This window comes from Nyctibius grandis, chromosome 24 (assembly GCF_013368605.1).
Source record: "Nyctibius grandis isolate bNycGra1 chromosome 24, bNycGra1.pri, whole genome shotgun sequence".
Classification (NCBI taxonomy): domain Eukaryota; kingdom Metazoa; phylum Chordata; class Aves; order Nyctibiiformes; family Nyctibiidae; genus Nyctibius; species Nyctibius grandis.
In genome coordinates, this window is record NC_090681.1 from 6238392 (window position 1) to 6264084 (window position 25693).

Consider the following 25693-nt stretch of genomic DNA (forward strand, 5'->3'; position numbering starts at 1 on the left):
GCGCCAGGGGAAGTTTAGATTGGATATCAGGAAAAATTTCTTCACTGAAAGGGTTATTAAACATTGGAACAGGTTGCTCGGGGAAGTGGTGGAGTCACCATCCCTGGAGGGATTTAAAAGCCGTGTAGCTGTGGTGCTGAGGGACATGGGTTAGTGGTGGGCTTGGCAGTCTTGGGTGAATGACTGTACTCGATGATCTTAAAGGTCCTTTCCAACCAAAATGATTCTCTGATTCTATGATGGAGAGAGGTAGAAATTGGTTAGAAGCTAAGAGATCGCAGTTATCCAACCAGGAGAGGGTCAGGCTGGAAAATCTGAGCTCTCACAACAAAGAAGGAGGGTGTGGGATGGAAAGAATGGTACAAGTTGGTGCCAGCAAAAAAGTGAAGAGAAATAGAGGATGAGGGTCAGAGATGATCTCAGGGTAGGCTAAAAGACATACTCATAGGAATGGGTGCATGCAGGTACCACGTTAATAGCACTCGTGTGTGTGTGTGCATTTCCAAGGTTGTATATGCCCTCAGTTTCATAAGAGTAAGCATTTTTTTGCAGTTTGATACAAGGCAAGCTGGACACTTCCCTTTGTTAGGGGTTTGAAAATTATAATGTAAAAGAATCCATGTGAAGTCCTGAAGTAAGTCCATGATCACCTGAGCTGTCCTGCATCTCGGATTCGCAGGCATGACACAATGTCTTATTCTGAGCCGCTGTTTGATATGGGCCAAATGTCTGGAATAAGCAACTCTCCCTGTTAGCAGACTATTTATGAGCTTGTGGCAAACATCAAGATTATAGGGGTTTCACTTTATTGATTCAGTGGCACAATCTCTACAATTAATTCAGTGGAAAATTGGAGAAGGCAAACATTTTTACCAGGTTTACTTAAGATTAGCCAGTTCTTAACATCTGCATATCTAGGCAGCCTTGTCCTGTACAGAACTGTAATTTATAGAAGCTCTTTAATAGATTCCAAGTACTGTGCAATCAATTAGAAACCTGATGTTCAAATAGACAGACCCAGACCTAACTGGCTATTACTCAATCGATATTCCACTAGGTAAATGGCAGGAAGATGACTCTGAGAATAGAAATGTAAACTGCCTTTTTGGGGCTTCCTTTTCTGTCCCTTTCTAATGATGAAAACATTACTTTTGAAGAGACAAGTCTCTTCTCAAGGCAGATGTTAATCTGATTCCTGTTTGGTGGTTTGTTTGTGGTTTTTTTTTAATCTTCCCAAATGTAGTAGTTGATTTTCAATTCTCTTTAGTATCGGCTACCAGAGAATCCCAGTGATGACAGATGGGATGTGAAATTCTTGGGAACATTCTGCATGATGGAAATGATAGAGGTCTGAGAGTAAGGTGTGCCTAAACCATATTTTCAAAAAATCACATACGTTTAAGAGCATGAATCCTAGGAAATCTGCCCACTGACTAGGTATTTCATCTAGAGAGGGACCATGTCCCTGAGACTGGGAATTAAGCACTCCCCATTCCCAGTTTGGATTCCAAATTTTACTTTTGGAAAAGTTTTACTTCTTTGCATTATTTGGAAGTGAGCACACAAGTCGTACTGATAGTAAGAATGCTTCTAAGGACTGCGTAAAGCCTGTTATATCCTTAAGCAGGGGGACTATGAGAGCCAGACTCTACATTTAAGAAAGATTTTCCAATTCTTCCTGGTTTGTGGCTGGAAGGAGAGCAGCTTAGCCTGTGTGCTTTGTCCTGATATAGCCCATGATGTAACTGGACCTTTGCTGGTTATGAGTCTCATCGTTCATCTGCACAACTGAGGGAGGTGCAATGCCATGGAAGGAAGGTGAGATCATTCCTCCTCATGGGACGCCGCTGGGCTTGCTCAAGCGGGGAGAAGTTTGAGAGGCTGTGGGACGTGGCAGGAGCAGATGGAAAGAAGACCAGCGGGACCAGAGGGAATGGGCAGAGTCTGCTGCTGCTCAGAAAGCCAGCGAGTTGCTGGAGGCAAGGATCCAACTGCAAGGACATGGTGGGCAGGGCTGCAAATAAACCTTTTTTTAAAATTTTTTTTAAATATTTCATCCTCCCAAGTTGCTTTTCACTATTTAAAAGTTATGCTTCTAGGTTTGTTTTGTTTTGTTTTGTTTTGTTTTTTGATGATAAAGCCTGTTTGCTTTTCAGTTTTACTCTTTTTTTGAGGAGGAGCTCACTAGGGATGTGATGCAGGCAGATGCATCTGAAATCTGTAGCCAATCTGAGTCCCATGATCTCTGGATCATGAAGTGCTGTAAGATGGCTGTCAACCCAGCTCAGTTTCTCCGGCATGGAGGAGTGGGCAAAAGCTGTGATCACTCACTGCAAGTGTTTAAAGTAATTTGCTTGTCCTGTGGGACCTGCTGCTGCTCAGAAGGGTACAGAGAATCAACTGAGTGAAAAGGGAGGGTGGCATGTATTGTACCTCTTTAGAACCATGTGAGAAATTCATGTGGATGTGTTGAAAAATATGAATCCAGACTGACTGTAACTGCACGCTGCTTTGTGTGTAGAGCCTCAGACAAAAGGCACTGTGACCTAATAAGATATTTTTGCTGCTCTTTTTTTGTGCTGGTGTAGAGATAAGACTGAAGAATTACAAGATTTTTATAAATTGGAAGCAGGGGTACTCCATGGGGACATTACAGGCAGGGTCTTGGCTAAGTCTCCTGTTGATCTTCACCTGCGATCCGTGCATGGTGGTTAGGTTTCTTGGAAGTTCATGCATTTCTGAATGCTTGGGTGCTCTTGTCTCTAAACTTTATTCAGGACTTGGTATGTCAAACATGGGGGAACAATCAGATGCGTGTAGCCAAGTTTTTATAAACCTTTCTGTTTGTTGGGTGCTTTGGCTTCTTGTAGACCCTGGACAAGGTTGAACTGCTTTGTGTAACTCTTGGTGGGGTTAACAGCACAGTAGCGGCGCTTTCAAAGAACGAATATTTCTTGCAGATGTTTTAGATCAGCAGTTAAACCAGTGGTTTTCAATGTTTGTGAATTTCTTGCCATTCTTATTTAAACAAACTATTTGATGGCAGAATTATGTGGTTTTCAAGGTTGCGAGAGGCTGAACACTTACGCTGCTCTTCTGAGATTCAACTGTATGTATTTCAGTCCCCTTGTAAGACCAACGAGCGTGGGGTTATCTGCAAAGCATTGGTCTGAAGCGTGCCAGAGCAGCCTGTGCCTGCAAGCTGGTTTTGATAAAATAAGAACCTTTCCTAAACGTGAACTGAGCTAAGACCTTCATTACTAAAAATAAAGCCCTCTGCTTGGCAGGAGAGCTGCTGTGGGGTGGAGACCTGGAGGCTTGTCAGGTAATTGGAGTTGGTCACTGGGGAGGGACACCGTGCTGCACGAGGTCCCTGCGTCGAGTGTCATGGGGGTGTAGTGCTGCTAGAGAAATGCATTAGATAAAAAGAGAGTCTCGGGGAGTTTAGGCTAAAGAATGATCAGTTTTTCACAAGAATTCAAAAAGGCCAAATAATATTTGGCATGTGAGTTCTCAGGTGGTGTACAATGTAGGGGGGGATGTAGTTTTTTGCATGGCTCTGTTATTGCCTTGGTGTGTGGATATTTTCCTTCTTTCCCAAAATGGTATAATGTTGAGAACTGCAGTGAGATCGCCTGTGTGTGTGGGAATGTAGGGTCACAGTACAAATAAAGGATAGTAAGTCTATTTATCCAGATTGTGAATGGCTTTGAGTTTTAGAGCTGAAAAATGTTACTTTTGCTGCGAAGCATCATTAATAACAATAATTTATTATGAATTCAGCTCTTCATGTGTTGAATCTTGAGTTGAATTTGTTGAACTTAAAGCTGAGCTCATCACTCAAAGAAGGGCTTCATCTTCTGAAGTGCTGAGTAGCAGGCAGAGCTCGTTGCAGTCATTAAGAACTGTGGGTATTTGTGTCTGTGCAAATTGGGCCTTTATGTGGATGTCACTGTATGCGTTTAATAAGCTCACTCGCAGCATCTAAGAAAGAAAACTGTGGCCCTACTGCATGGTTGCACCTTTAGTGCTGATGGTAAATTAAGAAAGTGCTAATACATTGCAAAGGGTACTTGCAGGTGGCAGCAGCCTACAAAAACTGAAGAGCTCTGGGAGATGCCAGTCCTGTACTGGGAACATTTGCAATCTGCAGCTCAACTTTACCAGCAGAGAAAGTCATGGTAATTTCTGACTCTGCGCCGCTGGGCCCCAGTGCATCGCTGTTGTGCAGCACAGCAACTCTCCAGGGTACCTCGGCATAAAACATGCTTGGGTCTCTCTGCTGAAGCTTAGGGAGTTTTTATTTCTTGCAGTGAAGAGCAGCGAGTTAAAATAGTTTCTAACTCTGCTCCCCCCCTCCTTCAGAAGAGGACTTCATGGTCCTCCTTTTCCTGCACAGCCCAGAAATGATGGAGAGCAGAGGACGTGTCAGCAGTAACGGCAGCCAGTTGTTTTTGCACAGACAGCCTCTGCGGCCTTCCTGCTGTCTCGTAAGAAGTGTGAGTCGTGTCACCAGAACCGCCCAAAGCCTCCAGCAGCCGAGGTCACATCTGGAGCAGTGGGTTCGTGAACTGTGCCTGGGATCAGATGGCTTCAAGCTCCTCTGCAGATGGCCTCGTCAAGGGAACTCCCAGCTGGATGGTGATCCCACGAGTGCTGGTGGTTGTTGGCAGCCTCCTACCACTCAATGTTTATCTAAGAGAGGGGAAGATGAGCGGTTTTGAGGAGGAGTTGCCTCGGATTTTTGCAGGGTTTAGTGTTGTCTAATCTTCAGACAGCAGCATGTCTTCCAGCAGAGTCTTAGCTGGAAGCAAGCCCACGTGCCCCATATGAAGATGTGTACATAAGAGGCCCCCAGAAGCCTGCGTGTCCCTCCCTGGCTTGGGAAAAGTGCCACAATTGTAGGATAAGCAAGGATGGTTGGTTTTGTAACTTTCTGGAGATAAAAATGAATATATTTTGGTCTCAGCAAAACTGAGCATGATATATGGTACATTTGACAGATTCCCTTGCACACATGCAAAATATAGAGAGAGTTCTGTGCAGGGATTTATGTGATGTTTCAATCTTTTTCTTTTAAAGGGAAATATCCTGAACTGTTAGTGCAGAAAGGGGCTTCCTGAAATACATGGAGAATGGTCTTTACTCCCCTGGGTATAACACACTCTGAGTAGGTTGGGTCAAACAAGCCATGTGCTGTTGAGCTTGTCAAGACCCACTTCCAGGTGGCACCTCATCTCAAAGGAGGGGCCAGAGACCTCTTCCCCATTCCTTGGGGGTTATTCTGGCTTCCTGCACCCCAGCCTTTCTGCTGGGTGGGCAATAGCTTCTCTAGCAGCAAGAGAGGGCTGCAAGCTGCTTGCCCTTGTTGTCACATAACTGATCCCTCTGTGGAAAGGCAGCACGGGTGATGCAGCCTGACTTTTTTCTTCTGTGATTAACACATGCAAATCCAGCAGCTGTAAATATCCAGCAGCCACCAGAGTATTCCTGCCTATGGAGTATTCCTGTCTGCGTGGCTAATTTGGCCTGGGTAGACAGCTTGGAGATGACTGAGGTGAGATGAGGGGAATCCTGCCCTAAGTAAGCATCAGCTCAAGTTCAACCTGGAAAAAATGTGCTGTGCTGCAAGTTCTCCGTCCTCAGCACCTTTTCATGCTTGCACTCAACACCACCACCTTCCCGCTGTTATTTGGGGGAGCTCTCTCTGTGCAGGGCTTTTCCCTGTATGGTTTAGTGGTGGACTTGGCAGTGCTGGGTTAACAGTTGGACTCGATGATCTTAAAGGTCCTTTCCAACCAAAACAGTTCTATGATTCTATGATGCTATGCAGGCTGTGTTTGTATTTTACCAATTCCTTATGCACAGCTCTCGAACGCAACCTTTCCTGTCCTTATATAGAAGAGATGCTCTTCTGACTCCTCTGCTATGTCCTATTCTGTGTGCTTACAGTGCCTCAATCTATTTTGGAAGAAGTCATTTCCCTAGTGCTTTGTCCACACAGAGCCCTCTTTGCACCCTCTCACACTGCCTGCTCACTTCCTATCACATCAGACACAAGCTGGTGTCACTAACAACACTCGCCACAGCTCAGCACCACCCAGCCTATTGTCTGTTTTTGATTACGAAAATGTCATCTCCTGCCTCTGATGGTGACAACGCTCTCTACTCCCCACGTATTATGTTTTCAAACCTTTCTTCCCTGCTGCAAAAAGCTCTCTGAAAACATCTGCCAACCTTCGTTTTCCTCCTTCCACTCAGCTCTACTCTGAGATGTCTACAGAAATGATGACAACATTTAGGCTGCTGTTTCAGGACATCCCAGTGCATTGCTTTGGCAGGGGGTTGGACTAGATGATCTCCAACCCTAACCCTTCTGTGATTCTGTGAACACACTGTCCAGTGCTGTCCTGTTGTTTTCCCATACTATCCACCACTGTCCATCTGCTGTGTTTTCCTATATCCTTGGGGCAGGAACTCTATAAAGGTACAAAGCAGTTTTTATCCTGCGTGTGGTGCCTGCATAGTGGATTTGTAGGAACCATGTTAAGATAAATAATAGGATTTCTGTCTTAGAAAATTTTCCTCTTTCATGTCTGCAAGGTACCGCACCTGCAGCACTGGGGAGCAAAGTCAGTGTGTGCAGAAGGGGTGCTGGCATGGCTGAGAAGACTTGTTCTGACCCGTGAAGGCAAGCTAATGAGAGCAGCCAGTCTGCAGTGCTGAGACACAATCCGTAGGAGCTCAGCTGCAATTACCAGCTGCTTCTCTTACGAGCTACCAGAAAACTGCCACGCCGTGACAGCTTTCAGCCACTACTGCTTTGGGCTGAATGTTGAAGACTCAAAGTGAAAGCCCTTCAATGTCATCAGCAGACCTTGGGGCTCTCGGGAGGCTTTTTTTACTATATATTTTTCATCCTGTTTAAACACTCTCCTCCTCCCCCAAACCTTGTGATCTTCCGCCGTTTGCACACACAAACATTGGCACGTTCCTCTCTCTGTGTGTTATCTCTGTGAGTTTTCCATGGGAAACTTTCCAAGGAGGGATTAATTCACAGTCCCTTTCAACCCACAGGGGAGGTGGCCGGACCCATGGCATTTTCCTTCAGTGAACTGGGAGCTGGTCTCCTCCTCCCACCAGCTCCGCATTCTCTGGAGAGAAATCCATGCTGCCGGTGTGTCTCCGTGCTGGCGATTGAGGGACTGCATCCCTGCCTTACTCATTTCCCAGCTGCTTTGCTGCTTGTGTCTCTGATCTCACCCACGAGCATGGCATAACGTCTGGGAACAGATGGACCGGCGCGATCCCGTGGGCTTTGCAGGAATGCAAGGGGTTGCGTTGTATCCTTGAAAAGTGGGAGCTCCCCGCTGGAGCGGTGAGACCTGCATCGGCTGTTTGTGCAGAACGATGGTCCCGTGAGAACCGCTGTGCTACTGGGGCTTAGGAAAACATTTGCATGTCATAGATCTGTTATCTGAAGTTGTAAAACTGTATCTGTAGAAACAGTTTCTAAAACTAGCAGGATGTAAGTGAGACTATCCGTGGCTGAAGAATATTTAGGGACTTCTAAAAGGAATTACTTAGGGCATGCACAGATACTGCTTAAGCTACAGAAGAGTGTGCTCTCGGCATAATCGTATTTTTTATCATTATTATAATCATTATACACCAAAACTTCTGCACAGCAATTATCTAATGCACCAGCTAAAAGCAGATGCCTAAGAGAGAGGTGTTTTTTTTTTTCTTTCTTTTTTTTTTTAAGTTTAGCTGCAGACAAATGACTGGGAAAATAGCATTATGGGTTTTCCAGATTTTTTCCTCAATAATTGTGGTATCTAATGTCCTTCGGTTCCAAGTTAAAAGAGGAGGGTTTTGAACTGTAGGTCCTGCAAGCACAACTTTGGCTCTGCTCACCTCCTCACACATCATCATGAGTAATGGAGGCTCTACCCCTAGTTACCCCAGTGCTGCCCTGTTTCCTTCAATAGCTTTGCATGTGTGATTGGAGCTGCCTAAATCATTGCGTTGATTATGTGCAAGACAGAACAGGATCCAGCTCCCTCTCTCTGGGCTGTCTTGGTTTTTGCTGGAATAGCAGAAGAAGAGGGAAACGGCAAACTTTTTTCAGTTGCTGAAGTCAGAAATTCTGACTCTGAAGATGCCCCAGGGAGGAGCAGTGAGATGGGAAAGGGCACTTTCAGAGGCACTCCTCAGCCTGCGGTGAGTGGCCCTGGAAAGCCACGGGGTGGTTGAAAATGTTTTCTGAAGACTGCATGGCTGGTGGAGGATAGTCCTCAGGGATCTGTGATTTCTTACAGATGTGGGAATAGTAATCACCAAACTCCTTTCAGAGTGCCTGGGCTGGAGGAGCGAGCTGCCTAGCTGGCAAGAATTCAATGGCTTGGTCAACGATGCGTTTACGATGCATGGACCCAGTTCATGCCCTCTGAAGCAAGTCTCTGCTCAACCCTGCTGTCAGCCCGTGTCCAGGCTCTCGTACTGGCCTGGGGACAGGTTGTCTTGGGGCCCATATTTTGGCTGTAGAAACACTAAAAGAGCATCTTTCCAACAACGTGCACCCTGGTGTTCGTAGAGTCAGTGGGACTGACGACTTACTGCCTCTTGCCAGATGTTTCACAACACAGGTTCTCCCTGCGGGATGGTGATTCCTCATCACTATTACAGATGAGTAGGGCTTAAAATCTCCTGGTCCTGCTAGTCCAGATGAGTGCCTGAAGGTCAAGACACTTCACCCCAGCTCATCTGGAATCTCTTACCTGTCTAGAATCACTCTGAAATTTGGTAGGACAAAACTTTCTTATGTGGTTCCTGGTGTTTCTGCTGTCCAGTTCGACTGATGATATCTCAGGCCTCCTTGGGACTAGTCCTCATTTCCTTGCTTGGCCTTGACAGGAGACAGGAAGCACAGGAAATGAGAAATAATTAAATCAGTTCTTACAAATTGGTCTGCCTCGGATCCAGTTTGAAGGATGGGTAAAGGCTTGGGACAAGTCTGAGGCTTGTGTTTCCTTGAAGCTTTTCTCTATTTAGCAGAATAATGTACAGAATTTCATTAATAATTACAACCCCTAGGTCTTGTAGAGCAGAATGAGGGCTGACAAGATGGTCTACTTCTGGGTGATAATCTAAGCCCAATCCATTAGATCCTCCGGGATGTCAAGATGTCAAAATAACCTAAGTGGCTTTGGGTATTTTGTCAGTGGTATTTATATCAGGAGATCAGAAATTCATCAACCATCAATACCCAGTGGTGATAAGGGCAAGAACAGACCGGAAAGTAATACTTACTGAGTATTTTTCTTACTAGTGGTTCTCAGATTGTCTTTACTATGGTTTTGTATACAGTTTTGTTACCTTTAGGGAAAAAAGGGACCAAGCAGCTGGAGTTGCTTTTATTTACTACATTTCGATATAGCCAGATGCTTTTTGGCTTCTATGCTATAGAAATAAATCTAGTCTATTGTTATTACTTATTGTTATTACTTATTAAGAGCTTTCACTGGGGAGTTGGGCCTCACTTAGGGAAGTGTTAGACTCGGTGGAACCAATCTATTCCACTCCACCTTCCACCAGCCGGCGATCGGCAGAGCCGGGGTGCGTAACTCTGAAGAGTCAGCTGGCAGGAAACCCAGGAGAGGTGCTCTGACATCTCAAGGTCAGCTGCAGGTTAGCCCAGGGAAATGCACATTGCAAGAAACCTTGAAGGACTTGCTGATGACACCAGTCCCATCCATGGCACCTTCTTACCCAAGCACCAGTCCCGTCCATGGCACCTTCTTACCCAAGCATCATTCCCATCCATGGCACCAGTCCCATCCAGGGCACCTTCTTACCCAAGTCTTTCTGAAGGGCCTGAGACTCCAAAGGGTATCCTTTCTCCTGCACAAACACCCTGCTGCTTCTAACCAGCTCCCTGGCTTCTGCTGAAGCTTCACATGGGATTGGCAGTAGGGTTGTCTGGGCTGTCTTGTGAAGACATTTGGAAATCAAGCGTTTGTCTTGAAGAAGTTATTCCATAATGTGCAGGATATCAGGTTCAGGTCCAAGATTCTTTGAAATCAAGGCACTTCCTGTTATTTCAAAGCGTAACCAGGCCGCCTCTTGGATGGGGTTTGTGTTATTGTTAATGGCAGGCAGTCTTAGACGTTCAGCTTTTATTGTGCCAACAGTTTATGGATGGGTATTCATGTCGCTGGTGAAGAAGTAAATGAAATTCAATACTCCCTGCAGGGCCCTTGCTGGAGCTGCTGGAAGCCTTCTACACTTGGAGAAGTGTTTGGGTTTCTATTGCTAAGTAACAAAAGGATGGGGATAAAAACAGTTCCTGAACAGCACCCCTGCCCCCAACCAAGCTCCCAGACACCTACACTGAGAGCTGAGCGCTGTAGCCTCTTTTTACAAACCAGAGAGGGGCACTGCGTTCCCTGAGGAAAACTTCTCCAGTGTGTAATGGTGGAGGTGGAGGAACTTGAGAGGAAGTTTTCTTTTCTTTCACAGTTCCTGTTGTTGTTATGAATTCCTCCTGTGATGCTCCCAAAGTCCATCGCTGACTGAGCAGTGGGAATAAAGATCTAGGAGGTCACTGTAAAGGCATTCTTGCCAAAGTCTTTCAGAAAGCCTTTCAGAAATAAGCATACATGTAAGGAAGATGGGCTGAAGACCCATGAGACAAGAAGAGGGAAACAGATGTGACAAAGCAGACATCCATCAGTGAGCGGTTTCAGTCTGAGCCATTTTTGTGGCTGTCTTGTATGGAAGAATCAGTCCTTCTTATTCTGTCTGTGCATATTTTAATAATAACATGATTAGCATGACTAAAGTTGGTTGATACTAAAGGGAAGCTGGAAGTATCCAGTGATCCCTGTATTATGTCGCAGCCTTCTCTGAGAAAAAAGAGTAGCATCTCCGCTGCTTGTAGGGAGCTTTTAAAATTTGCTCAAGTGAGTCAACTCCACCAGAAAATACCTTTTCTTCACCTTGTGAAATACTTTACAAGTTTTACTCAGATAAGAGTGGCCGAAAATTTCCTTTCCCTCACTTGGAGTACTCAGGGGATTTAAGTGGGTGGCCTGGCCAAACAGTAAGGAAATACAAGGATCCTATAAGACAGGACATCCATAGTCATCAGCACCAAGGACGCTAGCAATGAACAGGAGCACTTGGCCAGTGGAAGTGTCTTCAAGTTGGGATATTGTTTAGTGGTGGACTTGGCAGTGTTAGGTTAATGGTTGGACACGATGATCTTAAAAGTCCTTTCCAACTGAAATGATTCTGAGATTCTATGATTCTAAGTTGCTAATGCTATTAAAATACAAGGATCTGTAGCTCTTGACTGCAGTTCATGTCTCATCCACTCCAATGCATGCCAAAAGGCTCTTCATTGCCCATTTCAGTGATTAGAAGTGTTCATAATAAAATGCATTTATTGACGTTTTAAAAAATACTCAAAATTTGGAAATGTTGTATCACATCTCTTCCAAAGCTTGTCAACATTAAAAACAAAATCTAAAAGATCATCTTCTAGGTTGTAGTCAGACCTGTAAGACTTATGGTTAAGTGGGCAAACTTTTATGTAGTATTTTCTAACTTCTGATTGATGGAATTTGCAACTTTAAGTACAAATAAGTTTTATTTTATTCTCTGATTTATTTGTACAGAGATTTTTTATTTGTAATATATACTGAAATTAAAAATAGTACATAAAGCATGGAGTCAAGACACTTGAGTTCTGAGGCAAGATTGGTGCGCAGACTTGATAACAGCAGTTAACATCTCTGAGACCTGTCTGAGCCGTGAAGTGAAACCCAGTACAGCAGTGCCTAAAGTCCTGAGTGACTAAATCAGTCCAATTTTGGGTAGGACTGATGGACTTACGTGCACCAAGCTCCAGTTGAATGGGCAAAGAGCCCCGGCCAGCCCATTGCATCAGTGTGGAAATGCTGGTTCAGGTGGTGTTCACCTTCCTGATCAGGATAAAATGATCTCTGGCATCATTTTGGTGAAAAGTTTGAACTTAGACTGAAAAGCTATCGATGCAGAAGGTTGGTCTGTTCAATTCTTTTAACTCCTGAGTGTTCATTGTTATTACTGAGATCCACTTTGCCATTTACTTGGTCTGTTTGTGTTGCAGCTCATAGCTCTCCAGTAATGTTGGCAAGTAGGTTATTTCCAGTATGTGAAATAAGCTTAGGAACCATGAATTAACAGTGGATGTGGTTGATCTCGGTCTGTTTCCTTGCTGCTTCTTGTCCTGCTTCGTGAAGTGTAAAGTGGTTTTCAAATGCACCACTTGGAACTGACAGTGCTGCACCCCACTTCGTACTCCCACTGCGGAGGAGTAAATAATCACACGAGGAACGGGGGAGCTGGGCTTGGAGTGCCTCGCTCCAGAGCAGTAGCAGAACAATGCAGTTAAATTTCCCTTGTGTGGTGTTCATCTTAATTACTGTTTTTCGTTATGTGCAGAAATTTGGCTTTTTTAACACAACAAGTGTTTTAGTCTGAAAATGTGCAGCATGGCTTTTCTTTTTTTTTTTTTTTTAGCAAAGCAGCAACTGACCTCATTAGGTATCGGCTTTATAAGTCTCACCACAAAAGCAATTAGCATTCAGGCTGATCATAAAATGTGTTTTCTATGTTAAAGACCTTACAAAATTGGCTGCTCTACTACAGATTTATTGTAAAAGCCAGTAGATCGCTCTTTTTTTCCTGCCTGCCTACCAGTAATTCCAGTGACTGTGGATGGGACAGCTCCATTTGTGGGTCAGTGATCTCTAAAAGCAGAGGAATTACTTGCAGAAGATTAAGCAATAATTGGATGAAACAATGTAAATATGATTTTGGACAGAATACTAGAAAAAATTTCCAACCCAGCCTTCTGTTAAGTGTCAGTTGAGTTTGTTTCTCAAGTGAAATGATGAAATTCCACTTTTTAATAATTTAAAACTAAGCAATGTAAGCAATGGAGAGCATAAAGGGGCAGTGGTGATTTTTTATCTGTCCCTGTCCCCGAGACCCACCAGTGTGTTCCTTTGAGTTGTAAGTTGTAAAGGGGATATTTATTCATTTCTAATAGGATGGAGAACAAGGCTTGTATCAGATGTGGTGACAGAAGAGAAAATACATTTCTGTAACATAGTCACTGGAGTCAATGGTTACTCACCTTGTCCCATGGTAGGAATATTAAGCTTTTTTCACCTTGACTCATGTTAGGTAACTGGGGCCAGTCTGATAACAGCACTCCCCTGTGCTGCATCTTAATGACATGGTGTCTGGCAAAAACTAAACCTAAGTCAAAAATGGAGCAAGCAGAGCACCGTGAACCCCTCAGAACTGACAGGCACAACGCAGAGAGCTCGAGGAGGAGACAACTGAGTCTGGGAGACAGGCGGCTTTGAGAAGAAATCCTCAAAAAACGAAACCTTCTGGACCAGCCCATGCATCAGGCCCAGAGGTGCTGAGTACCTTCTGTATATCGCAGTTGGACCAGGAGGGGATTGAAAGGCAGAGAAAATTCATCTACAAATGGAATAAATGTTGAGTCACAGGAAAATGCCACTCCAGAAAGCAGATTTTTTTGACAGAATATGGCTATCAAGAGACTCCCCTGACTGTTATATCACAGATCTACCTAATTCTGTGGTGGGTGCATTTCAGCAGTTAATAAATGGACCAATTAGAGACTGAAGTATTGGTAGTATTTACCCATGTAAGTAATAACCGGCTCAAATCAAGATTACTGTAAGGAACGGACTTGACTTTGAAAAGGACTGAATTGCTGCTGGGCTACTGAAAATTCTGATTCTCAAATAAAAAAGTCAGCAAATGTAAAAAAATGCTAATTAATAGCATCAACCTTTCAGTAAATGGTGTAGAAAAAAGCTGCTTGAAATAAATGTGGAGGTAGATATAATGTGATGGTTTCCAACCTGAACAGCGAGGTGTCGTGTGTACCCTAAAAGCGTGCTTTTGTCAAAAACGGGTGCTTCTTGATACAGGCACACAGAAATGCACCCACAAAATACATCTACGTTTATGCATCTCAGAAGCCAAATCCTCATAATGATATTTTCTTTGAATGTTTGTAACTGTGCTAAGATAAACTCTAGAGTATGTTGGTAGCAGGGGGCGGATAGATCCTGGAGCTAATGACCATGCAGCAAGAGTAGTGGACAGAATGTATTGATGTAGGCACTTGCTTCTTACATTGGATATTTCCGTTCAACATCCTCAGTATAGTTATTTCAATAATTTCAATTATTTCAATAATTCTTGATTGTAACTGACCTCAATCCAGAACAGTTTCTTCAAGAATTTGATGAACTGTTTAGGACTAACAAGTGTTACAGACCCTAAAGTGCCTCCAAAAATATAGGTACTGCAGGGAGTGCAGTTAGTACTGAGAAATAAAGCACTGGAGTAAGGCCATTAAACACAGTCCTTCCTCCTTGACATGACAAGCAACAGAAGGACAAGAAGGCAGCCTATAATTAAAACACTGGTGGCATCCAGAATCACTCATAGCACTTCGAAAAACAGTTGCAGAAAGAGCTGTTTTGGGAACAAGAAGTATCTGTGTCAGATGAGAGTGACTTAGAGTCAGACGGAGCCATTAATGTCAGATTCTTCGGAAATTGTTTAATCAATTTTGATGGGGGCAGAGGAGGAAGAAATGGGATTGAGACAGATCATCTGTGGGGATTTCCATGCTAGACTTTCTTTATGAATATTTTATGAATCAGCTGTATGAGTTTGTGGAGGCTGTTTTTTTTTTTCTTAACTGGTATTTTATTCTGTTTGTATTTGGTCTTCAAAAGGGAAAGGTGGCATTGGAGCGGTGCCCTGGGAACAGTGTGCGTGCTTACCCCTGTGGCCTTTGGTATCCTGACCTAACCTGTCTGACTGGTGCTGGGAAAAAAAAAGCCCAGCCTTGCATTAGCAGTCGTGCGGCTTTAATTTATTCTAATATAGGGAAATCTTCGGAAATGGGCACGTAGAGGTGGAAGGCAGACATGATGTTTTGTGATGCTGCCATCATATCCCTGTCATTACAAAACACCGCAGCAGCTAATTACTTTGTTTTTTCTTTCCTGTTTATGCCACCTTGGTGGTGGGATGAGGTGTTTAGGTTGCATGTGCTCTGCAGTAACTGTTTAACTTTTGCGTGGCATCTTCTGAGAACAGGGACAGATGGCCCAATCATTAAACACAAAGTGAGAGGCTGCGGAAGTTTTTGCATTGCCTCTGTGCTCTTGCAATTGGATTTAATGGAAGGGAAGCCCAGAAGGGACTAATTAGCCCGTGCACACAATCAATATAATTCCACATTTCTTCACGCTCAGGTGGCTAAAGCTGACCACCTGGCAGGGACGATGCACACACGTTGCACTGAAATACTTTCACCTTGCAATGGATGTGCTTTCGTTTTTTCAGTCTGGCTTCATCTCTAATGGCATTTTAGTAATCAAACCTGGATTTTCAGCTTGTATAAACCAGCATAGGACTATTTAAATTGATTTTTTTCCTGAAATAGATGTGTTTTTATAGTGATTTGCAATGACAATTAAATGATTAAAGCGCAGAGAGGGTGAAGTTGTGTACCAGCAGATAGAGCCATAATGAGTATAACTGTAATTTTACTTGTAATAGACTAGAAGTGGCCTGATGCCACAACCCAAAATTGAATCAAGCTTTCACTCAAGCATAACATTTGGAAGAGTAATATAAAACTGCACTGTTTTTACAGTTTTGCATCCATATACAACACTTACTGGTATTGTGCTTGCTCTGTGTTGGATTAATTTAATTGAAGGAAGTCCCATGGTCTGTCTTGGACATACCACACTGCTGGAGAGCCAGCTCCAGGATCAGGAATCAGGTAATACAGCTGTTGGTGGAACAGTCCTGCTGGTGCAGACCAGCACATGCAGTTGCAGATCCTCTTGTCTCTGTAGCCCACAACACACCTTCAATCAAAACAGGCTCTACTGGCAAAAGGATTTGCTTTCTCTGACAGCAAAACGCCTTTAAAAGTCATTCTCTGGCCTCTGTTTTTATGCTAGTAAAACTTTTTGTGTAGATTCGGGTTGTTTATGCATATTTTCTGTATTGCTTTCACTCTGGCTGTTTGTCTACCTCCGGAGACCACCGTGGGTGTTACAGAGGTGTCAAATTTTTTGTCAGATGTTCCAGTGAATTCACAGCAAGAAACTGTGTCCATTGAAAGGTGCTTTAGAGACTGAACATGCAAGAGGTGTTATACTGCTTAAATCCATGCTTCTTTTTTGTGCAGGGTAAACCTACTTGAAGACACTGCCCATCTTTTTTCACATTTAGCTTAGGTTTTCCATTTCTTGGTTTCACTCTGTAGTTCTTAGAATAACTGTCAATAATAAAGAAATGTCCCTCCATCCTGACCATCATGTACATCTTTCCAGATCATTAGCCTGTCCCTGGACCTTTTACTGTCTATGGTTCAGTACAGTGTTTGAATCATTCACTTTTTATATGCTTTCCTCCCAGATTCATCTTTGCGTTCATCCCCTTCACCGGATATGTTGTTTCCCTCACGGGTTTTTTTTTTTTGGTTTGCTGGCATCCTTCAAATTTTGAAATGCAAAAACCTGGACACAGTGTCCCAGATGTGATCACATCAAGAGAGGTTTCCTTTGACTTGATGTTTCTACAGGGACCTCCCCACATCCTGGTGGTCTGTCTGCCTTGTCACAGGGCAGTAGTGTAGGAAGCAACTCCTGTGGCTTTGTTCAATGATATATGGGCTCTGCCAGTGTTCCTTTTTTTTGTCGTCAGGCTGGAGCATCACTGATCTGCTTTTGGACAGTGTCTTGACCACCCATGGTGCTAGCATCACTTCTGAAGCAGCTGGCATGTCCCACGCAGCCCCAGTGCCACCGAGGTTGTGCTGACAGAGCTGTGATCACAAGGAACACACTGTGGGGATACACCCACTTCATTGTTTCGCATTCAAAGAAATATGGAAAATTGCCTTAGGTAAAATCTGAGCTGTGAGGACCCACCAGGGATATTATAAAAAGCAGAAAGGGCAACTCAGGCCTGAGCTGTTCTGCGTGATGATATTTTTTTTGCAGTGCCATAAAATTTCTTCCCCTCCTATCTATGCTCAGATTCCTGCAGAGAGGAAATGAGCAGGATGCATTTATTCCTGAAGTTGCCTTTAGAGTTTCTTGCTGAATCAACGTGCATTTTGCAGTCACAGTGATCAGCATTGTTGGCAAGCCACGGGGACGTTTATCTCTGTGGGACACCAGCGCTGCCAAGGAGTGCTGGTTTCCATGCGAGAAGACACGCTGTCCTGTGCTTTACATGTGCTAGTGACTGTATGAATGGTGGGCCTGTCCTCCAGTCAATGGCTAACCTCCTGGCACAGAACACAGAGGGGGTTTACATGCAAGAAACCTGATGGTTCTTTGACCATAAACTCTTTTTACCTAAACAGATTGGATTTTCATAAGCAACACCTTCCTCTTCGAGGTGCTGCTGCACTTTGGTGAGGCTAAAGACGTTCCTGTGCAAAATGCTTTAAAGGGTTTCTTTGAAAAAGTATGATCTGCTTTTGATGTGACTTGAGATAGAAATAACAGTATTCGGTGCTCTGATAACTTTACCTGTTCAGTTCTCTAAGCAAGATTAGTCAATTCTGGTAGATTTTAAAAACAGCAACAGGTTGTGCTTGACTGGTACCTCTCCTGACGTAAGCAAATGGGTTTTCCATCTACTAATAATGCATTCTTCTTCAATGCCTTCCAACTATTACATAAAGGTTTTTCCTGATAAGTGACAAATAGTTAGTGCATGCTCCATATGTGGATGGGACATAAACGTGAAATGTCAGCAAGTCCAGGACTGCTATCACAGAGAAGATCACAAAAGGGCATTTGTGAAGAGGTTCCCACTTTATGAAAATTAAATCTACAAAAATGAGTTACCAACCTATGTATTTCTACTAATATTCATTATTTGATCATGAGAAGTTTTATAGAGCCTAGGGCCTGGAAAGTAGCTCTGGGCATGGAACAAAAGTTCATCTTCTGGGCTTGGCTGGGCATCTTCACAAAGGTCTTGGTCTTAGAGATGATCCTCACTCTCATTTCTATGTAAAAAAAAAATACAGACGAGTTTTAACACACTGCCCCACAGCTACCCATGACAGAACATGATCCTGCTCACTTGATGCAGAGATGTTATGTCCCTTTTCAAAGGGAAAGCATGGCAAGACCTGCTCTTTGGTTCCAGTGCTGGTGGGCTGTCACACTGCCAAGGCACTGGCCAGAGCACTCGCAAAAATTGAGGAATGTCTCCTTGCTCCTGCACTCCTGACAAGTCCTTCACTTTTCAGTAGGTCCCTCAAGCCCCACTGACATCCTGGGGAGGAAGGACAGGAGAAGCCCACAACCATGTTTATTTACACCATGTTTTTTTCCACACAGCTGGGCTCATAATATCACCAGGGTGACTTTCAGAGTCCAGGAGACACTTCTGCAGTTGTTAGTCCCAACTGAAAGTGGTCCATGAAAGGAAAGCAGCAAATCTTGGCTTTGGTTTGCTTGGTCTGGTACTTCCTCTGCAAAGACCTGAACCACACCTGGGACCTGGCCCTGAAAACCCTGGCCTCCATATTTATGAACAAACTTGGAATGGCCACAGAAACTCAGGGATGAGATGTGTTATTCTTCCATGTGTTTCTTGTTACTGCTTGTGCAGAAGAGACATAACCAAAGCTGCAGGTTTTCAAATCAGACAGCAAGTGTCTGTGATCAGCAAGTTTGTCATCGTGTCTCTCTGCTTTGCCCTTCCATCCTGTGACCACAAGCAGACATGGACCTGAAACGTGCGAGGAAACTGATCACAGCAGCAGTCCTGAGAGGGAGCTGTGTTTGTAATATTTTAATCTGCTGTCCACTATCAACCATAAGAGAGAGTGCTCTTGATAGGGCACATCCATCCACCTTCTCTGCATTGGCAAAGAGCCCCATGCACTGGAGACATGTCAGCATATGGGGATGGGAACAGTGGCTCAGCCCCTGTGGGATTCCCCACGAGTTCAAGACAGCTTGGACATTGATCTTTGGATCGATGCTGATTTATTATCTAAATTAGAGTCCACCCAAAATGAGGGTCCCATTGCTTCAGGCACTGTGTTGTGCCTGTGACAGAAGATAGTCCCTGCCCCGCTGTTTTACTAAGCAGAAGGAGCCCTAGGTTTGCTGCCTGTGAGGTGGTTGTCTTGGATAGTGTAATTCTTCCAGTGTTAAATCTTATTTGAGCTGCTGATTGAGCTGCTTGCTCTTGCTAACTCAAGGGCAAGATGATGTTCATAGTGACACCTTCATGCCAAGCTTCCTTGCATAGGTGCAGTCCAGGCAGCAGTGTCTCATTCAGCTCCAACTCTTGTCTTCTGCAGTTTCACTGGAGATTGGCAAGTGCTGTTTGCAAAAGATCCATTACTTCAGACAGAGAAGAGGGGATTTCTGTGCCAGGTCCTCCCATACCCATACCCAGCTCTTTCTCTGTCTTGCTGTATCATTCTTCAGAAGTTCCTTTGTTTGTCTTGGCGCAATATCCCTGTCTGGTAAATTGGGATACTAGAAGGTTTTATGATGCTTTTAGAAACCTGGAAATGACATTGTCTGGTCTGGGTTTTGTAAAGAAATCCTTCTGTTTGTTCTGCTGTAGCAGAAGGGAGATTTCATAGTAACTGTCTGGCCTTAAGGACACACCTCTGTGTGTGGTGATCCTTAACATAGGCTACAGTCTTGTAGGGTCTCCCATCCTGTGTTTCCCTAGGGTATGCAATGGGTGAGGATAAGGACTTCTGCTGCACGTGCAGTGTCAGAATGGGTATTGCAGGCGTTGCCATGGAAGAAGCGGTCTAATCATCTAGTAGGGAGCTGTGAGAAAGGCAATAAACTTACTAGTAATTAGTGACATTATAATAGTTATTGCACATTTGTCATTGATCTGGCAAATTTTGCAGGTGGCATAAGACATTAAATTAGATTAGTTAATACCAGGGCAGACTGTCAGGAACTTACGAAAGATTTAGCCAAGCCAGATGAGTGGGCAGCCTGATGACAGATAAAATGTGCCATCAATAAACCCACAGGACTTACACCAAAAGCAACAACTGGAGCTACTCGGTTCACTTGACTGTGAACTAAATGCAGCAGCTCAGGAAAGGGATCAGATACCCGATTCCTGTTGCTATGTACCAGAAATGCAAAAAACAAGCAAGTGAGTGTAACAAATGTCAAAACTGGTCAAGGAAATACTTGTTCAGTCACTGAAAAATTAACCAGGGGTGTTCTTTACCATAATACGTTACCAAGCTTACAAATTCTGGAAAGGCACAAAATCAGGCTGCCTACATGTGACTTGCAAATATTATAAGTGCAGCTGCTGTGCTGAGGCTGTGACCAGCAAGGTCACATCAGCAAAGACTTTGCAGGGCAAGGTAAATTCCTGGCGGTTGTAGAAAGCAGGAGAGAAGGGGTGATTCAGCCCAACTGTGTCTCATAGTGAAGCAATGAGTCCCCCAGAAACCTGCTTTCCCTTCCTGCCTGTGAACCACCAAACTTCCTTCCCCCGCTGCTCTCCAAGGTTTTATCGTGTGGTTTTCAGCCACATGAAGATTTTGGATGTGGCTCACAGCACTGAGAAAAAAAAAAACAACAAAAAAAACCCCGTGTCTGTGGTTAAAAGGGTAGTCAGATATTTGTAATAGCAAATATTAAGAACTAAGCCTCCTAAAGACTGCTAAGGAATAAATGTTTCATGGTTTTAGGTTTCAACTAAATTTAAGGGAAAAAAACAAGACAAAGCTTTCTCCAGGTTCATGTTTTCCCATTTTTGGGTTTCTTGTGACTTCTGACAGTGATGGCCTCTTTTAGGGCCATCAGGTCTCTGAATCTCGTACTGCCTACGGTCGCACGGATGCTGCCATGGCTGTGCCAGTTCCTCTTGCTCTGAAAAGTGTCGTGGTTGCACAACATTCAACAATGGTGCATTTAATAGCAGAACACAGCAAATAAGCTTTCAAAAATACATCAAATAGCTGAATTTTTATTTTTTTGTGTGTCTGTTTGAAAGAACTATTTCCTAAATTAGTCTCCTGAGCTCATAATGGCCAGTTAGCCTCCTGGGTTTCAAATCGTCTCGGTATTAATGGGAGCTGTGACACTGTAGGAGGTGTAAGTTGCTAACTATAGGATTATGAATTCCACAATGCTCTGGAAGAGAACCCCAGGTTTGCTGCCACAAACTCCAGCTGTGGATATTAGACGGTTCTGATTACAGCAAATGTTACGGAGCAGGAAGATCCCTTGTCCAGGGTAAATCTTCACGTGACGTGAGCTGTCATTGATTTGTCTTTCTGATGCAAATCATATGAGCGTATTAGATCCTCAGAGAAACCAGCTTCATATTGAAGTTATTATCTCCATAAACATATTATAGCCTTCAATGGAGACAGATGGCATTTGCATCAGCCTTCTCTGTGTTATGGCAGTGTCACATCCTTTTCTTTCTTCTTGTTGTTTGGTTTGGTATTTCTTTACGTTACGTTTCTTTTTCTGTTTCTCTCCTCTTCCTGTGTGTTTTACGCATGGTCTCAGGGAGCTGTAGAAAAAGATCTGTGTTGAAGGATGGCTCAGTATCACAGAGCGTTAGATAAACCGCAATGTCTAATTTCAGATTAAATCACGTGTCCCTTTTCATCCAGGAAAGCCAGCCCAGATAGCTTTAATGAGGCTGACAGAGAGACTGTTGGACACAAAGAACTTGCTTAGAGATTTCCATGTGAGAGTGTAATTAAGGGTAGTGCAAGTACAAGGCTGATAAAGGAGCAATTTCATTTTTTAAATAGCAAGGTGATTACCAGCATAATGACAGAAAGAAAGGAGGAGCAGAAGGAAGCCTCAAATACAAATTTGAACAGAAGAAGAGAAATCAGGATTCCTGGGTTCTTTTTGCTGCTTTAGCATTAAGTCACTGACTGAATGAGGAAGGGACATTGGCCATCCCTAACAGTTAATAATGTGTACCCTGGTATCTGTACGGTTAAATGGAGATAGCTGGGTATCCTGGGGTGGAGGCTGGCTGTCAATGTGTGCTCTTCAGACACCAGCTCAGTCCCCTCGAGCCAAATAATGAGAACCTGTGATGAAGGGGGTTTTTTGGGCAGGTTTGTTGTGTGGTGGGTGTTCTTTTTGGTTTTTTGTTTTTTTGTTTATTTGTCATTTGTTTTTTTTCAGGGAGGGGGTGTAGATGGCGTTGCTGTGGCTTCAGTTATAGGAGATAAAATATGTGGGAGTATCTGGGCTACCAGATGACCCTGGTTATGGTCTGGAGAACTTCTGCTGACATTGAAGGACAGAAATACAAGCTGTTCCCCCACATGTAGCTGTTGGAAACAAGACCTGGTTATGCTGGTGCTGCTACCGGTATTTCAGGCTAGATTGGGGCTGTCTAGACACCCATTTTTCCTCTCTTTTCTCTAATCTTGTGTCTGAACCTGCATAGGGGATCTGCAAATTCATCACCTTAATGCATGAGCAACTCATCATCTTTTAAGCATCTGCTCACATTTCTCCTGTGAGGCAAAGAAATGGCTCAGCCTGTGTCTTATAGATGAGAGCTTGAGGCAGAGAGACCAGGACTTGACAGGAGAGGAAGGGTTTAGTCCAGAACTCACCTCTACCAGGTGGCACCCAGGAAAATTATTCTGAATTTCATGTGTAGTAGGTCCTCCAAACACCCATGTGGAACTGAAATTACCTGTACATTTCCTAAGTGAATGAAACAAATATAGCCAAGGCCACGTGCACTCTGCCTGAGTGGGAAATCAGGGGGTTCATGCAGTGTGACTTACCCACTTTTAAATCCACACTTGTGGGTAACTGGGATGTATTTTCTTGGATGTGTCCTGTGCAGATCATGCCATTATCATCCTACCAGTTCAGGGCTGGTCATGGTCTTTGTGTATTTTTTATTCAGTTTTAAATGATTTTTTTTTTTTTTTTGGCATTATAAATGCTTTTTTTTTTTTTTTTTGTAGGATTTACTATATCTTCACCTATTTAAGTGCTCAAATCCTTAGTGTTGCTGTTTTCTGTTCAGTTTCTCTTCCGTCTTGCTTCTGTTTTCTCACCTTTCTGGTTTGGAATAAGCTTTATTGGGAAGATACTAAAAGGGAAGGGATGGTGTTGCAAGTCTTCAGATCCCCTATTAAGATGCTTTAGACAGCCTGATTTTCAAAAGTGGATGTTTGGAGATTTCTGAGGACCAGACATAATTCATACTGGATAGAAAAAAATGAGTTACAAGAAATACCACACTTCAAAAATTTGGCCTCTTAAAAATCTGAGGGGACCAATTTCATGTTACCTTATTCTTCTTGTGCTGCGAGTACAGGAAATTACAGACTCCATTTGCTAAATGGCAGGAGGCTAAATGATTTGTCTCACTCTCACAAATATTTTTTAAACCCACATCATGTAGCCTTCCCTATGCACTAATGCGTGGACAGAAAATAAATGAGTATACAATCTGAAGGAAGAATGACCGATCTCATTCTCTTGGGTAAACCTAAGTCATGGTATTGTGCCAAAGATAAAAGAACCTGGAGTCTGTGGTGTTTACATTTAGTGTTAGAAAAAAATATTTTAAAAATTGATGTTTTCTTCTCTTTGTGTCCATTCTGGGTGTTTCATTCTGGTGCAGGGACCACAACTTGCAGTGGTGGTATCACAGTCTTCTCAGATGGCTTTTACTGTTGTCCCAAGGGGTGAGAAAGGTTGTATCATGAGAGGTTTATCTAAGATGTATTTTCTCAGTACTTTGCATAGTACAGTGACACACTCTGCATATTTTAAAACACAGCATAGTCTGAGAGATGATTCAGGCAGCCAGGCCGGACTGTGAAATATCTTATTCAGACTATATGAGTGCCTCAGTTTGTGTTTGAGGATGGGGAAAATCAGGACATTTGGATGACTCTGTGACTTGTTCTCAGACTTTGGGCTATTTGTCTGTACAGAGGAGGAGATGTAGGACATAAGAATGTATTCCAGAAGAGAAAGCAGGCATCTGGGCAAAAGCTTTTGAAGATATTTTGAATTTAGCCTAATTACCCAGAGCTAGCAAATGGTAAATGAGACCAGTGGTGTCAATAACATGCTGAATTAATCCAGGAAAGTTGTGACTACTGTTGAGGTGGGAATCTTCTTCTTTTTTTTTTTTTTTATCATGACACCTGTTGCTCACATAGGTACAAATCAAACGAAGAGTATGTGTATGTGCGAGGCCGTGGAAGAGGGAAGTATGTATGTGAGGAGTGTGGAATTCGCTGCAAGAAACCCAGCATGCTGAAGAAACACATTCGCACGCACACAGACGTCAGGCCATATGTCTGCAAGTACTGTAACTTTGCTTTTAAAACCAAAGGTAAGAGACAGTCAGCTCCTAGCTCCTCTGCTTAGTATATTGACTTACAAGCCTTCTTGGGGACGCTGGCAAAGGGGAAGGGAAGGCCTTCCCAGGGTCTGGAAAACCCCAGGAGTCGGAGGGAGGGGGATGAGGGAGTCTTAAATTGGCTGAAATTTTCAGCAGAGGTCCAGCCCTGCGTTAAGCTGATGCGGGGTGGAGAGCACTGTCTGCACGTGCCGGCCTGCAGCAGAGCGTATGCGCCATCCTATTTGTGCTTCTTAAAAGGAATGACCCTGAAATACAGCTTCACTGGCAGGGATTTGTAAACAAAACCACCCCAGAATGAGAGCAGGAGCTCCTGGGTACAGGCAAACATCCCTGACCCAGCACCTGGAGACAGTCTTTGGGTGGCTTTTTATGCTAGTGCTCTCAAGTTCTGTGTTCGCGCTGCACATTTTCATCCTTCGCAGTTGCATGTAGCTTTGACATTTTCTATATCACATCAACAGACTTTTTCTCTAAAGACCTCCATTCCAGGACATCTAGCCATTAATGATCCACAACCTCACTACCACCAGGTGTTCTTTGCAAGCGATCTTCATCATTGCCTCAGTGAGTGTGCGAGTAGACTCTATCAGGAACATGCAAAACCATATACAAAAAAAAAGTCTTTTCCAAGGGTCTGTGGGTAAAGTTTTCAAAAGTGCCAGAGGTGCCCAGGTCCGTTTAATTTCTCATAAGAGTCTGGCACCGTGGGCTTGACAACTCTCCCCTCCATCTTTGGTTGCAGCGAGTCTTGCAATAAAGATGTCAAGTTTGGTTTCTCAGTTATAGTTTGACATAGACATAAAATGTCCGTTGTCTATAGCTCCATCATTGCAAAACTCAGAAAATGACACAGCTGGGAGAGTTAATTTCTCAAGAACAGTGCTACCCAAGAAAGCGGCACAGCGTGGGTGTGGGGAGGAGGCACTGGGTGCTGCGTGGACCACGGCACGTGTGCTTGCCCCGAAGTGCCGACATGGGGCACATCTGTGTCTGGGCCTCGGCACTAGACGAGTGACCCAGACACTGGGTGACTCAGGGTGGGCAGTGCCCGGAGCCGATGGTTTTGTTGGTAAAGCTGGCTGGTGATTTCTGGGTAACGTGTTGGTAATCACTAGATGTATGGGAGCATGGGGAAGTGATACCGAATGTGAGGCCAAAT

General features: G+C 43.8%; 1 protein-coding gene across 5 annotated transcripts in view; it reads left to right on the forward strand.

The window, feature by feature from the left end:
• Positions 1-25693, forward strand: part of HIVEP3 (HIVEP zinc finger 3) — a 277890-nt gene that overhangs the window by 226592 nt on the left and 25605 nt on the right. For all 5 annotated transcript variants that reach the window (XM_068417609.1, XM_068417606.1, XM_068417611.1 and 2 more), the window contains one exon: positions 24329-24504. In XM_068417609.1, coding sequence (XP_068273710.1) covers positions 24329-24504 — 176 coding nt within the window. The remainder of the gene's footprint in view (positions 1-24328; positions 24505-25693) is intronic.